Consider the following 16171-nt stretch of genomic DNA (forward strand, 5'->3'; position numbering starts at 1 on the left):
TCGGGGTATTGGTTACCTCCAGATATTCTCACTTGATGGTCTTCCACAGTCTTTTTTGTAAGACAGCCAAGACCTTGGATTAAAAGAGAGAGCATAGGCTTTAGAGTAAAAGTCTCTCCTAGTAGCCCGTTGATGGCCTCACTGAACGTACTACTGTTAGTCGTTTTCGGGCCTAATTTAACGAGGACTCAGCCACTCTTCGGTTTCATATGGAAGACACTTTTGTTTCATTGTCGTCAGGTTTGATCTGATAGCAGATCTCGCTGAGAACTTCTGAAAATGTTTTACCTTCTGTCGGTTTAATGAGCAGAGCCGGCAGTCTAGTCCTTACTCATTTTCTTGTCTTTTCCGTTGGTAATTTACCGATTGTAACCACTTTGATTTTTGACAGATTGTCACGCGTGTTGTTTCCTTTTGTCTTTCTTTGCCTACTTAATTAAATTAAATTAGAAGTTGCAATTCTTGGAGGGTGTCTGGAGCCCATTTTACTTCACGTGATTTTTTTTACGTTAACAAATCTGTTAAGTGATGAAATCGAAATGTGTAAAAAGCTAAAACTGAGACAAAATAAGAGTTCTATGTCTCTCACTTATTTCGTATTCGAAATGTGCAATGAGAGTTAAAGTGTCTCCGACTCATTGATTATCAATGCGCAATCGGATGAAAACTATGTAATTACATAATTGTCGTGGAAGAGGTTTAGTTAAACGTGTAGGACGAGCATGGTAACACGCAATTAGTAGACGTACTAACTTGTTGCCATAGCTTGCAATCCTACACAAATGAGAAAATTGGGAATAGATCTTGACGGAGATCTTCCAATAATACATGTGTGTGGTGAATATGTGTGTGTGAAAACAAGTTTAGCTTGAAACCCTTCCACTTGTCCAGTTTTACGCTTTAAGATAAGAAAGGATCTCAATCGGAGATACGCGGTGAAATAATAAAGTAGAAGATTATAGAAGATAAAAGATCTCGGTCGAATATCGAGCACCAATCAAATAAATAAAGACAAATTGATGGACTCTTTTGTGTTTTAATTTTTGTGCGTTGAAATACTTTACAAAATCAATCACGAACATCGATTCTTGCAACAAGGGATATCACCAAGTATCAAGCTAATAATCTCTTCCTTCATTGCATGTGCCTATTACACCAACAGTGGTCTAATCACCGTCTTCTGAAAGTTGGACCACATTTTAACTGAACCAAAGTCGACAGGGTCCAACCTTGTTGAAACTTCAATGCAGAAGATCTGCAGCCTGAAGGAAAGATGCGACTGATTATAGCTGCAGGTGCTTTGGTATCCTAGGTATCCTACTCGTTCGGTTGTACGGTCTCTTCACAGAACACATCTGGATCATCCAAACTATTGTAAAACAAATTCCTTTTAAAATTATTAGGTGAAGACGGCTTTACGGTTTAGGCAAATCGTCAGACCCTAATTTACCTCTGCCCTGGGAGCAGCGTGACGGAAGCGGCTCGCAGATGTTAAGTACTCCTGTAGATACAACGTGACTGTGAATTATATTGCGCGTAAATACAACCATGCTTTGCGCCAAAGCTCGGCCAGAGCTCAACATATTTTTTTTTTTTTTTTTTGAAAGCAATTCCATTTTTGTCTGTCATACAAAATTTGCTCAAAACAGGTTGAATTTATTATCACGAAATTTGGTAAAAGTGAATGCACTGTGAGATACTTCCTGGTTTTGTGTCGATTTTTAAAGAGGAGGGCGATTTTCTCTTTGGAAAATCATATCGGCATTAAATGGAAGAGCCGTTCTTTTCTTATTCGTTTCAGAACTTACTTTAAAAGATTGCACCATAAAATCTATTAGGTCCTCTCGCAGAAAAACTGATCTTCGTCTGATCGTCAAAGTTAAGCGTTCTTGGGGATATTTTATAATAAGATAGGGGACCAGTTTTCCATACTTCCTACGATTTCAGATGCATTTTTATTTTGTTGGTGTAGGACGTAGCCTCGAGCACTAAAACTCTTGGTACTGGTGCACTATTTGAAAATTCTTCGTTGAAAAGTAAAGCTCAAAAAGGAACGAAGTCAACATTCATGCACACATATTTCCTACCCCTAATGATGCAAAACTTGAACTGAAATCACGTCCTCTCAAAACCGAATTGTTCTATTTAGAAAGCTTTCACAATCTAACTTTAATGACTCACAATACGTAACACAGAGAAGTTTGTTGTCTACTTTAATCAACAAAATTTCATGAAAATTGTTGAAAATAGTTAGTGTTGCAGTTGAGTTGTTAATAAATATTGGGCCTACTTTTATTATAATTTTAGAATGTTAATGAGCTATCTCGTGGCATTTTTGTATCCGAAAAGGATGTCAGTATCCATAACGCTGGAAGTTAAATTTCCCACCGCAAAGCAATTACTGTTCATTCATTGTAACCACATTCACTTTTTCCCTTACCGTAGTTGTACGTTTTTCGTCATCACCTGATTTATGAGCTCCATACTTCCGAAGTAATTATAATTCGACGCAACAAAAAACGTGTTCTGAATATTGATCTCCAAAAGCGTGCTCTTCTGCTTTCTTATAGATGCCACAAAAAGATAATGTCCGCTGAATCAAGAAGGACCACCTCTGGTATCACCATGTCCATTTTAAAATATTTCGCTTGCAACCAAATATCTCGTTTGCAACAAAGTATTCTTCAGAACTGCCTAAAATTACCATATGCATGCATAAACAAATTGGAAACCTAATCCCCAAATCAGATAGACATTGCATTTCCGTTGAGTGAACATCAATATTAACCCCATCACGGGGGAAATAACAATAGGAAGGATGTCACTCACTCAATTTGATGTGCCTACATTTGGTGGACGTGAAGTGAAAAACTTTAAAGACAGATATTCTACGTGACAAAAATGAATATCTTTCATTATGAACGACAGACGGCAGACATCCCCAGTCGCCATTCACCACCATTGATCAGAAGATGAGCACGAACACTGTTCAAAACCCAAGTGGCATTTTTAATGACTACCAATTGACACTGCATGGGTTCGAGATGTGAATCATTCCGTCAAACAATTAAAATTATGTTTTTTAATAATGTGAATGTGACGTTCTGGTTGAAAGATTGAGAGCATCAAAAAGGCAAGACTTTTATTTATGCATCTCAACGGAAGATACTTATTACAGACAAATTGAGAATCATCAAACAAACCATTTAATTTTTAGCTGTCTTACGTCTGACGCATGGGTCCTGTTTATGCAAGTATTATAAGTGGTAAGCCCAAGCAAACAATATTGGATCCTTATTTCCGGTACGGTAGAGGTTCGATAATATCCAGTTTAGAATATAATTCCAAATATAAACCCAGAGCTCAAGGGTTCCACCTTCACATTGACCCAACCCTAAATTCTTTCAAATAAGACCAACCACAAGGAACTGATCCGAGACTGATGTTTAAGAAATCTCCATGCAAGGAACAACCACGATTTTCAGGATGTAGGATAACATCCCCAGTTGGTTACCAGTTAATTCCAATGTTGCCCGGCATTAGCAACCAAGTCTCGTGGGCATGTCTCGTAAGAGCAATCAAAGACATCACTGAGAGATATCTGGAAGAGAAGCACTTAGTATGGAACACATCACAATTGAAGGGAGCTACAATCAGGAACAGATAAATAAAAATACCTTAGTATTCGACGAGAAAATTGCATTTCTGAAAGACACACCTATTGGATTTTTTAAAAAATGTTGTTATGTAGGAGAAACCACATTAGAAGGCTCATTTTCACGTACTTTCCTGATTTTTTAGTGAGGAAAATCAAGAGTTCCCCAACTGCGGGACGTGCAGCGAATCCAATTTTCATGTGAAACTAAAAAGATTTTAATTTTACTTTATTAACTTTTTTTCTAAGAATATGGACCTGAATACGGGTGAAAATAATCAAAAGTAAAAATTTTGCAGCGGTTACAAAAACAAAAATAAATTTTCACTCTCGCAAACCTAGAAGCCGAAAAATTCTACCCTCCTCTTAAAAAGGGCAGTGGTGGGAGTATTATGATCCATGGCTGCTTGATTACATAGATTCGCACACACAGAAGTGCAATAGAATAGAGGTGCGAAAAACATTACCTTGGTAGGCAGATATAATAATAATAATCGCAACAATCCATATTGGATCAGGGTACATAATCAGGGTACGTAACGATACACTACACTGTAGAAGGCAATGTGGTCAGCATTGCGTTCGCCTGAAATTATTACCCTGATTTGACTCAGGTACTCATTCACAGCTGTGTCGACTTGTATCGGGCATCCAGTCACGATAATAAATCTCACTGCCACCAGTAAGATTTGAACCGCGGATATACTGAGTAATATATGATATCATATCACTTTTTGAAAAAGGTGATATCATAAAGTACTATTACAAACATCACCTTTCATTACCTTAACCATACAAATGGTGATATATCACCAACATAAAATCTTAACGTTGGGCAGCCCATAGTACCATATACAGCTTATTACTAGAATAATTTGGCATGCGTTTATTATATTCGAAACGTAAAGTTTACGACAGTGCTAAATAAGTATCAACGAAGAAGGAATGAACCTTTCATCCAAGTGAAAAAAAAAACACAAATCCCATAAGGATATAAGATAAAAGATTTAAATATTTTCACATGCAAAGGGAATCATGACTTTTGTGAACGAGCATTACTTTACTTAGGTGTTGTCTTTGCTTGGCATAATTAAAGTTTGTCTATCACACACAAAATCAAAATTACTTTTGACATCAAAGCTGGCCGAGAGAACAGATTCGCAACTGATAGCCAGCACTCGACAGTCTCCTCGGCCGCCTGTAATTGGAAATATTTCGTAGGCCAACGTCATTAACACATCAATCAGCAGACGAAATTTATTATACCCAGGAATCTTCATCCCCAAACTAGTCCAAAAGCCAGCCCGAAGTCAACAAGCAGGGTAGGTGAATGCGTTTACGCACAGAGTGTTGGACTCCCGCAACAGCACACTGGCGGACTACCAATTAAACATCTCCCTGTCATCAAACAACTAGCCTGAAACCGTTTGACACATTACTTCAAGCTAGCCCTCCCGCTTTCCCGGCTTTGGGAGCTTTCAAGTCAGGGGATTCCTCTCACCAACGGGAGGGGAGGGGAGGAAGGGAGTTGTTGTTAGTCCGATCTCTGCGCCGGTCAAGTTCAATCTTCTTGGCAATAAGAAGAGCCCGAACATAATGCGCAATATGATTCCAGCTGCTAGCGTTCTTCATGTATCTGACAATGTTGTTTGGAGAGAGCTTCCCTGCGTCTGCATAAAGATGCTGGCGAAGGCCGTCCCACCTCCGCACCATAGAGAAGAACGGACTGCGTTGCTCACATGAGGAGACGTCTCCTAGTTGATATAGGGCCCCAGACATTCGCCATTAGCCGACTCAAGGCTGCGACTCCAGCTGCAGCCCTGTCCGCTACTGCTTTGATTTGCTAGAAGAAGGCATTAAACCAAGGTATTTAACCGCTGGTTTTGACTCTATAGTCAACTCGCCGATCGATATGGGACGCAGGGTCGCGATTCTCATTCTGGTCAGGATGACTACTTCGGTTTTTTCCAGCTCGGTAACAGTAGTAAGGATCCTCGAAATGCTTGCTGTCTTCAACTCACGCGGCAATCCCAACGATATAAACTGGACATTTTGGGCTTAAGCAAATTAGGATGTTGGGACTGTGGAGAGTGCTCCTCTCCCTCTTGCGGCAGTGTGCTTTCGTACTCTGGAAAGCCAAGCCGTAGCAGACATGAATAAGGTGTCGGGTTTCTTTTAACTTTTACCACCAGGCGCGCTCTCTTGAGCTGGAAGCCGGTTTCTGACAGACTAATAACTGCAACATTCCGGTCCAGGCTAAGAAGCATCCCAATTTCACCAACAGAGAATTCCGATATAGTGGAAAATGATGGTTTTTACGAGCAACTAAACTCAATTCAGGGGAAATTTCCTAAAGGTGGCATTGTGATCGTGATGAGTGACCTGAGCCTTGCTTGGACATGTGATGGGGAAACAAGGTATTGACGACCGCAATGGTAATGATGGGAGGTTCGTGGATTTCTGCAATTTTCGACGAGCAATCAGATCGACCACTTCGCGATCAGCAGTAGATTTAGGAGTTGTCTTTTCTTCTGTGCGCTCCCTGATTTCGCAAACATAATCGTTAAAATAATCCTGGAGCGCATCAAAAGATATCCCGAAAGCCTGATCAACAGAAAGCAGGCTGATTTCTGCTCCGGGCCCTTCTGGATTGATCACATCAACAATTCTATGGAACATTTTGGAACAGTGGGCGGAATTTAGATCTTCGCTGTACCAGCTCTTCATCAATTTCGAAAAAGTGTTCGATAGCGTGAACTAGAAGTGTATCCGGTGTGTTCTACGCGGGGGGTGAGAGAGGGGCTATCCGGAGAAACTAGTTGCTATTATTAGAGCGACATATGATGGCGCAAAATGTTGAATGTTCCACCGAGGTCTAAAGTGGAGTCTGCCAGGGTTGCACCCAGTCACCGATATTATTTTTTCTTATTATCGGTGGCGTTCTTCATGTTGCCTTGTCTGGAGGACGTGGGGGAATTCAATGGACGATGACATCCCTCCTCAAACACCATGACCACGCTGACGACATCTGTTTCCTCTCTCACCGGGTCGTGGACTTTGGTCAAATGGCTCTGTATTTGGAAACAAAGACAAATAGAGTTTGACTGAATGTAAAAACCATCAAATGCAAAGTTCTCAATCTGACGGGTAATCGCAATTTCCCTATCTGCTAAAATGGGCAGAGTGTCGGAAGCGTCGATCAATTTGCATATCTAGGAAGCGTGGTTTCTGCGGACGATGGCACCAATCTGGATGTTGGCAGATAAGCCTTCGCTGCCCTGTCTAAAATCTGGAAATGCAGTTATCTCAACACTAAGATCAAGTTGAGATTGTTTTGTGCTAGTGTTCTTTCTGCGTTTCTACATGAAAGTAGCACACAGAAGTGAACGGCACTGCTACCCAAAAGGTTCAAGCTGTCGTCAATACTTTTCTGCGTCGTATCATCAGAGTACGCTGGCCTGACACTATCTCAAACAAAGAACTTGGTCGGTGCAAAGCCTTGACACTCGTCCAAGATGTGATTGGAAGACGGAAGTGGCAATGGATAGGTCACACATTAAGGAGAGGCGACGATTGCATTGCCAGCTGCGCCATGCAGCAGATTCCATTCTCCCAAGATGATCGACGGGTGGGTCGATCCAAGGGCATTTGGCGCAGTACAGCAGAGGATGAGTGCTTGGAAAGTACTATAGTCTTGGAAAGAGATGAAACGCTTTTCAGGTAATCGCGAGGACGCGCAGGAGTGGTTGACGCGCTATACCCCATTCATGAGATATTTAATTTTCAGGTGTTGGAGTCGAGTAAAGTCAGAACCACAAAATTATGGTACCAAAAAGGTATTAGTTAGGTTTTAATTATAATGTTTTGTAGTGATAATTAATTGAGAAAAATATGGGTCTCAAAAGAAATTTCATATCCTTGATAAGAAAAGAACAAACTTGCAGTTTTTGGCATCAAATAGACGCAAACATATGACTCCTTTATTACTGGAAAAAATGCTTCTTCTTGAGTTAATTAAAGCCGGAGCCAAGGAGTTTGTTAAAGCTGCCCCGTGGAGAGAAACTTCTTTGGACAACTTATTAAAGTCCTTGAGATTCTGCCCTGGCCCGAATCGTGGAGAACACACCCACTATGACATCGACTGCTATCCTCTGGGTAGGGACTGGCTCGGGACATCGCGTAAATCTACCAATCATCTTTGAAATTATATGAAACTATTTGTTTGCGTTGGCGGTCCAAATATATCGAAGTTGAAGTTGGTGGTCAATATGTCGAATTGACAGGGTGGAGACTTTGTATGTTTTCCAATCTTGCTGCGTTAGCACGAAAGCCCAATCAAAATTGACTTTGGATATACTAGACCAAGCATATTTGCAAGATATCAGCCTCTTTGTAGCGCGTCCACTGGGATGAGAAAGTCAAAAAGTGATTTCAAAGTATCTCTTTCTGAAAACGGGTACGGTGGAAAGCCGTATTTCGGATTTCAGTACTTGGCAGCACAATGTGGTATCGCTGTCGTCAACAAATTTTTTCGGAACAAGTGACGTATTTGGTGTAGTTCGCCGTCGTTCTTCTGCAAGCGTCGCTAAAATCCGATCCTCACAGAACATGACTAATATGTCGCTGAAATGTTTACATAGAATTGCATAGGACAAATGTCATCACCATAAACTCGAAGAGAGCAAACGAGGTAGTGACTGTGGCCTTCAGGATGTCCTTCGGCCCGATCGGAAGCCGGTGCCATGATTCCGCTTTGAAACTACTGGGCATCCACTCAGTTTGTGAGCAAAGTCACTCTAATGAGTAATGGGGCATTTACCAGGAATTATGTTGACATTCAGACGACGGTAATCTACATCTTTCCCACCAAGTATATTGGACTTGCCCATGAGCCACTTGAGGTTTGGCATATGTCCCGGTGAACCATATCTTCACGAAATTTTTCGGCTGCTAACCGCCTTGATGTTTTCGCATTTGATCGCATCGTGATCCTGAATACTCGATCCACCATAGTAGTGGTTATTTTTGCAATGCATCGTTTTCGTCGTCTCTCTTCGCCTGAAATATCAGCACTACTATTTATGTGGGAATACGTTGCACTCCTTCGATTGGAAACTAATAATCGGCTAGTTTGATGGCCTAGTAGGTTCCTTGAAACGTGATCTTCAAAATTCGGAATGGCGTACCTAGTTTCCTAAACTTTCTTTGGCTTCACATATCATTGAAATTCCGTTCGGCGATTGCCGGCTCACTTCCCAAAACGTTGATGCAGAAAAATGTAATTGTCGATTTTGCGAATTGGAGCGCTCCCTCCTTACGGGGTGGAAAAGATGTCTTTCTTATTGGACTCTGCAAGCGCTGTATCGTCGCCCTTTTACCCTGAAACTTTGCTCGCATCAATTGGATGTTGGCTACGAACTAAAAAAGTTGATATTGCTGTGAAAATCTAGGGAGGCCAATCTTATCTTGTACAATCTAGTGCTACTAGACATGTGCGCTAATCGTAAACAAACCGCTTTCCATTAAAGAAAACGGTGATGTTTTTCTATAAATCTAATGGAATACGCTAATAATTTGGGAAGCTGCCCCGTTCCCCCTCTAACTCTTCCCGCATATCCGCGTTTACTCCTCCAAGCAGGCTTGCGAACCTCGGCGACAGTTGCCTTATCAATAAGCCTGTTAGTGGCATAAAAACAGCCCCTTCGAGGCAGCGCTGCAATTTGTTGAAGTGAGTGACCACTTTTTTCTGGATTCCCTTTCTACCACCTTTCCCTTCGGTGACCGCCTTAAGTTTTCATCTGGGACTTCCTCTTCCTTTTCCATAAAATCTCTATCTCACTCGAGGAGCAGTAAACAGTAAACGCTGTGCAAATGATAAAGATTACAGCAACTGGGCAAGCATTAAGCTGTAAGTAAGTAAATGTTCATAATAGACCAGGATGAACCCGAAGGTATGGGATCTTGACCCTAACATGCATCGCGTTCGACTACCGTGCCGCAGATTTATGTGTCGATGAAATATCTAACGAGTATCCAATTTCAAAAACTTTATTCTTTACAATTCCCGGAACCAAGAAGCTCTAGATCGTCACATATTTCATTTGAAAGTTCATTCCATTGTGACGTGATTTTCTGAGTCATTTATTAGCAATTGAATGAATGAATGCACTTGGTACCGATTGCACAAAGCTAAAGTAACAATTGTTAATTATGGTCAGAGATCAATTGAAGTTCAATGCTTCGAATCAAACTTACAATGAAGTGTAATATGTTACAGAATTTACTGCGGTACCGCACAAACAATCTGTCCAGATGCTGCTTCTATTTCGGGGCCGATTGCCTTGAAGCTGCTCTTCAACTTTTAGGCCCATAAAGTGTTCGTTCAATTGTGCATAGACGCTATGAGCCTTCTTCCATTCTCTGTTCCAATGACTAAACACTATTCAATAATTATTTATTGAAAATGGGTACTCGAGGAGTCGGAATCGCTGAATTATGAATGGTTGATTTTGATGAGGTTACAACTGGTACTTCAGAAATGTCGAATCACTTGGGAGAAGGAAACTTCTTTTCCTAGGAAAACTTTTGTTTTCATTTTGAGCCAAGAGATTTCGAAAATTACCAAAGTAACAATACAATGTTAGATAAGTTGAAGTTAGTTAGATATCCCCAAGGATCTATTTAAACCACAATGTGGATGGGATTGTTTGCCAGATGAATGAATTCAGTATTTATTTCTGTTTTTCAGCTCCCCGTTCTGCTTAAATGGCTACGTGAACTCTGTTCAAACAACATTACATTGTTTGAACAATTGTTGCACTTTTTTGCCATTCGCTCGCGTAACGTGACCACGGTCAATTGCACGCTAATTTCCAGCTCTACCGCGGACTATTCATAGTTCCACGAAAGGCATACAAAACGCTTCCAGGACAAATGACTGCAAACATACAGCCTTGTATGACACGTGGCTGATTACATCGAGCCGTATGGTTACATACGTCCTTCTCTGTGTTTGCTATTAGTCACTGCTATTTTGTTGGGGAGTTTAACCCACTTTGGGCAGCACAACAACACGCTTTTGTGGTGCAGCGGCAACAAGCCAAACCTCAAGATGACCACTTCAACGCTAATGAGCCAACAGCCAAGAGCTTCGCATTCTTCGTTGGCTTCCTGTTGTAAAACCACTCGCAAACTTTCTTTCAACTTTTTCTGCTACAGTCCCAGCATCGACTCCAGGAAAATCTCTTCAAGAATTCTGCTGGAATGACTTTACTGGAAGTCGTTGCACTTTTTCTATGTGAATAAGCAAACAAATTTAGCGTTAGGTTAGGATAAGGAGGAGAATCATTTTAAAAAATTATATGTGTACGTTTTTTCTCTCTTTTCAGCACAATTACCTAATGGAGTTTGGATATCTTCCAAAGTCAGACATTGAAACAGGAAATTTAAGGACTGAGGAGCAATTTAGGGAGGCGATTAGAAAACTGCAGGTACGAATTTTGTGTTTCAGCTTTATGTTAAGAAATTAATTGCGATGGTGCTAATTTAATTGAGCTCATACCTAAGGAGGCTTTGCGAATTAGATGAAACCGACCAGTTCAGTGGTTCTTTTTACTGAACGAATTGATGAGACAACCTCCTTCATCATCCAATCCAGCGCACTAAATTCATCATCATCATCAACGACGCAACAACCGGTATCCGGTCTAGGCCTGCCTTAATAAGGAACTCCAGACATCCCGGTTTTGCGCCGAGGTCCACCAATTCCATATCCCTAAAAGCTGTCTGGCGTCCTAAATTGCTAGGCAGAAATCTTTTAATGACCAATTTTTACTAATGCAACGCAAAATGAAATCTCGATCATCGTTATCGATTCACTGGAATATACTCTACTACCCCCTACTGAGATTCGCCATAGTACCGAAGCTAAAGCTCATCATGCTCGTTCTCCATTCGCAGTGGGTAGAAGACTCTTCAGTTCTCTATGCTCGCTTCGGTTCTAAATTTTCGCAGTCAGCCTATGATGCTTCTTTGGAACAGGACTAATAGCTTCACTTGCTCACAAGACAAAAAAAAACTTTTGATTACGGCCCAATACTAATCACTTTTCTCCGTCGAGGTGTCTGCCGTGTGATCAAAGAAATAATTTTTCCATTATCGAATGACAGCCGGGATGACCAGAAAGCGAACCGTGTTGAGTTTCGAGGATCGAGACTTCCACCGCTTTCCGAGAAGACGCAAATACAATACGAAAGCGTAGCCAACCTACTATCAAGTGATGGTCTCTTGTTCCGTACCTCCGTTCTCCTCTGCGTCTAAAGTTTCCGCTGGTGCGAGGCAAAATGTTCCTCATCCAGGACCGGAATCTCGGAGCCAGTATTCCCTCTGTTACCGGTTTCCGTAAAAATTAATTCGACACATCGGTCAAGCTTAGTTGCGATAGGTTTGCAAAAACACAATAGCAGACAGCCAGGGAAAGCTGTGCTTTCCAGAGTATCAAAACCTTACCACGTTTAATTCTTGAATCTTTAGCAAGGGAGTATACTGGGGACCACAAATACCGTTGACAAGAAGCGTTAACGCGTAAAAGAATCCAATCATCATCGCTGTTTCTGAAGCAATTTGTAATTTCAACAATTGCAGGCTGCTAGCCCACAAATGTCTATCCTTTTAGGTGTTTTCTACAACTCGCAAGGAATAATGATGAATGATTCTCAATCAATCTTAGGATTATTTAAGCTCCACGGCCAACACCCTTCATCAAAGTAGGAATGGTTATTGCAGACTAAACTGCCATCTGGGGAAGCTAAGGACACTATTTGCAAAGTCCGTGAGGAGAGTGACGAAACTTTCACATATGTCCGGCATTTCTGCGAACTAAGTTGAGGCATTTGCCAGAATATTTAATACCAGATGCCAGGCTGAAGCACATGTTTTCCTATGAATGGGTCCGCCTTTCGCTTTCTCCGGTTAAAGGTGGAAATCTTAGATAATCATTGCTGGGTCAGGTTGCAGCAGTATGTGGGATTTTTTTCCAACTACAACCACTTACATTCTTTTCTTCTTCTTTTCCCGAAAATCGCTGTGAGGCGTTTCTTTCCGAGGAGGAGCGAAGCCTCCACACCTTCCACTCTCTGCGCTTTCCTTACGGGCTCTGCCTCGCCAAACTTCAACTGAATCCTCGTCATCGCCTATTTGACGACACGCTAGTTTTCCTCCGACTTTGATGTTTTTTCTATAACGTATTGTGGACTGCCAAACTACAACTTGCTTGCTCCCTGCTCCTCCCACTACCAGGCGCCACGTATGATAGAGTGGAACACATTGTTCCGGTTATATACGGATATTTGTCACTTTCTCACAAACATAATTCAGTTGCCCATTGAAATTAATCTTCGGTTGAGCATTACCTCTAGGTGCTTGACAACAGGCTTTAAAGAATGACCTAGTCATTAACCTGAATGCTACTCATACTCCCCACGTAGAATACGTTTGGTGACCCAAACCGCCTGGACACTGCGAAATTGGCTACCTTCAATAAAGCGTCTATGGCATCGATCGTAGAATGAGTGGCTGCTTCAATAGACCATCACAATATTTTATGACAGGGAAAGGTCTGCTGTATATGACCCTCTCTACCGTGTCTATTTAAACTAGTCTCTACTTCCGCCACGGATCAGGAACGGGAGAACTCCATACATGTCTCAAACACACTGATAAACTAATCGAGTGAAATTACATTCTAACTGGAAGCTTTATTGTCCTCGATTTTCCGGAAAATCCCCCCCAAAATTTTTCCTTACTTATTAAAGGTATGGTGAGGATGTCCAACTCTAATTTATACCTATTGAGACCATTCTACATACCTTCTTTGTAATATCTCTGTATGCTATTCTCCAGGGTTTTAGACCTGCTTCTGCGCAAAGTTCCTTTAAGCATTCCTGTCTGCTGATGCATATTGGTCGTCTTAGGTCCACTTCGAAGATGTGCTCTTTCTGTTATGGACGAAATTCCGTCTTCCTCTGACTTGCGGACAAAATCGTCGTGGTCAAAAGCATACAGCACGTTACTTCACCATTGCACCAATAGTAGTTGGTGAGAACCCGTCAGCTTACCATAAAAACGTCGCATGTTTTCGTTATTTGTGCTAACTTTCTTGAACCCGAACTTCTACGGATCCATCCTTCTTAAGTACTGTCATAGACCAACGCGGGTTTCCAGGTCTCCTTCCGCGGGAACGCATCACCGCATGGCCCATTCGCAATTTAGACGGAAATCCCACGGTGATCATTTTGAGTATAATTCTGACTTGGAAAGTAAACTATTCACTTCGCTAATGTTGGACTCACATAGGTCAAACCAACTATTGAGGGTAAACCTGTCCCAGGGAAATCGGGTGTATTTACGACATTTAAAACCCTGCGAAAGCCGCAAGCAGAACGCGTGCCCGCGATTTTTGTAATTTGGCTGCCCGAATACACAGCCGTAACGTTAGAACCATAATTTTGTGGTTTCGGCTTCTCATTTCCGAAGTTATTGTGTTCCTCCTTAGCGGTATTGAGATATTGAGCAGATCAAGTGTCTGTATAATTGTTGTTTACGGGAAGTATATTCTCCTGCATTCTGGATGGCTGCCAAAGTTGTTGTGCCCCTGAAGTCATTAGAAAAAGATAACCCTCGATCATACAGGGCCATATCTCTATTCCCGGCCCTTAGCAAAGTCCTGGAGAGAATTACGGTACTGCGATTGGGGATGAAATCATTCCATTTATCTGATAGACGGTAAGGCTTTCGAACTGGCAGTTATATCGATGACCCTTTAATGCAAACACGACCTTAAAATCTACGTAAATTTCAAGGGTGTATTTGATTACCTGAGCTATTCATCTGTATTTTCGAAACTAAGTGAGATAGCTCTGTGAAGGAACTATTTCCATGGTAGAAAAGCATTCGTCCAAGGTGTTAGTGAGCGTGTGTGGGTTAAGGTGGAGCGCAACTACCCGCAACGATCTATCGCACATCGTTAAAGGGGGCTTTACACGCAACGATACGTTGTAGCAATTTATCGTAACGATCAGATTGTTACAATTTATCGTTGTGTGTAAACGGGAGATTGTAGCGATTTATTGGGATTGGAGTTGGAGTGGATGGTTGATGCCGGCCGGCATCAATTTCTGGGAATCGTAACGACGGCTCCACTGTGTTCTTGGTTTTCGCGACTTCTTCACCTTTCTCACCAAACAACCGATGTACAGCGACAGCAACACTACTTCCTCCATGGTTAAAGCTTTTATAAAGACTGGGGGGTCGATGTAGGGTGACATTTGACAAGAAATCGTTACAATTTAGCGTAGCGTGTAAACAGTGCTCTACTCTTTCGATTTGTTGGAGCGATAAATCGTTCAATGAATTGTTACGAGTTATTGTTGCGTGTAAAGCCCCCTTAATGCATGGTCTCTTAAAGTCTGTATCGCGGTCTTAATGGAAAGAATCATCGCTATGTTGCTGAAGCGCAACTTAGGTCGTTCGCTACTTACCAAGTTTAACAGAGTGAATCAGAAACACGGGAAGACAGTGACATATATGGGAGCCACAGTCGCGAAACGCATGTACTTGCGCCCACTCCTGATCGGGATCAGGACGCGTTTAATTAAATTGGTGGGCATGTTGAGTAATAAGATGTGAACGGAGTCTAAGTAGGAGAGCTGCTATATATGTGGGACCCTTTTTTGTATATTCTAGGTACGGGTTGCCAGTACACGGCAGGAAACAGCTTAATGCTTGTCAGCGAGTGGCATTGTTTGTGTTTCTTTCTGTCGCACAGTTTCGGCCAACGCCATACAGGTATTGTTGAGTGTCCCCCTCGTGATTTCGAGGTAATCCGGCAGGTCACCGCCTACTGCATTAAAAGAGGCGTACCTTTGCTGCAAATGGATTTAATCAGTAGTAATCACGTCAGGGCAGGCAATGGAATTTGGAAAAAATCGGGTCATGTATGCGTACATAAAATGTGTGTCTGCCAGAAGAAATTCCGTCATGGGCTTGAGATGGGCTTCCTTCTGACAGGGTACGGTAGCTTGAATGAGTTACTTTTCTCGCGAAACCTTGTCTTCCGTCAGGATAGGGTTTTATGTGGGCAAAATAAGAGGATTGACTGTGAAATCCGCAATCTATCAATCTATCTATCTAACATGGGCTTTCATGTAGTGGATGGTATCTTCGATTTCAGCCAGTGTTTTGCTAGCAATGATACACTTCGGTACGCTAATCCATATGTGCGTGCTGCCTTCTGACGACGGAAGGAGTTTCATGGCTCTTCTTCGTGTACAGTATGATGGGTGAATGACCAGTTCCTCGTGTTTTCTCTTAGTGTTGTTTTGTGACGTCTTATGTACTGTATTGCACTCAGCACTGTAGCTGACTGCTGAAAAAATTTCATTGCGGTTCTCCGCACTGAGCTGATTCCAGTCAATCCAATGGAGAGTGCCGTCCCCACGTACTCGAGCAGGGCGATCA

General features: G+C 41.8%; 1 protein-coding gene across 1 annotated transcript in view; it reads left to right on the forward strand.

The window, feature by feature from the left end:
* LOC119654363 (matrix metalloproteinase-2-like) overlaps nucleotides 1-16171 on the forward strand; it is a 529164-nt gene that overhangs the window by 188892 nt on the left and 324101 nt on the right. The window contains exon 2 of the mRNA XM_038059709.1: nucleotides 11044-11145. Within this exon, the coding sequence (XP_037915637.1) occupies nucleotides 11044-11145 (102 nt within the window). The remainder of the gene's footprint in view (nucleotides 1-11043; nucleotides 11146-16171) is intronic.

This window comes from Hermetia illucens, chromosome 4 (assembly GCF_905115235.1).
Source record: "Hermetia illucens chromosome 4, iHerIll2.2.curated.20191125, whole genome shotgun sequence".
Taxonomy (NCBI): domain Eukaryota; kingdom Metazoa; phylum Arthropoda; class Insecta; order Diptera; family Stratiomyidae; genus Hermetia; species Hermetia illucens.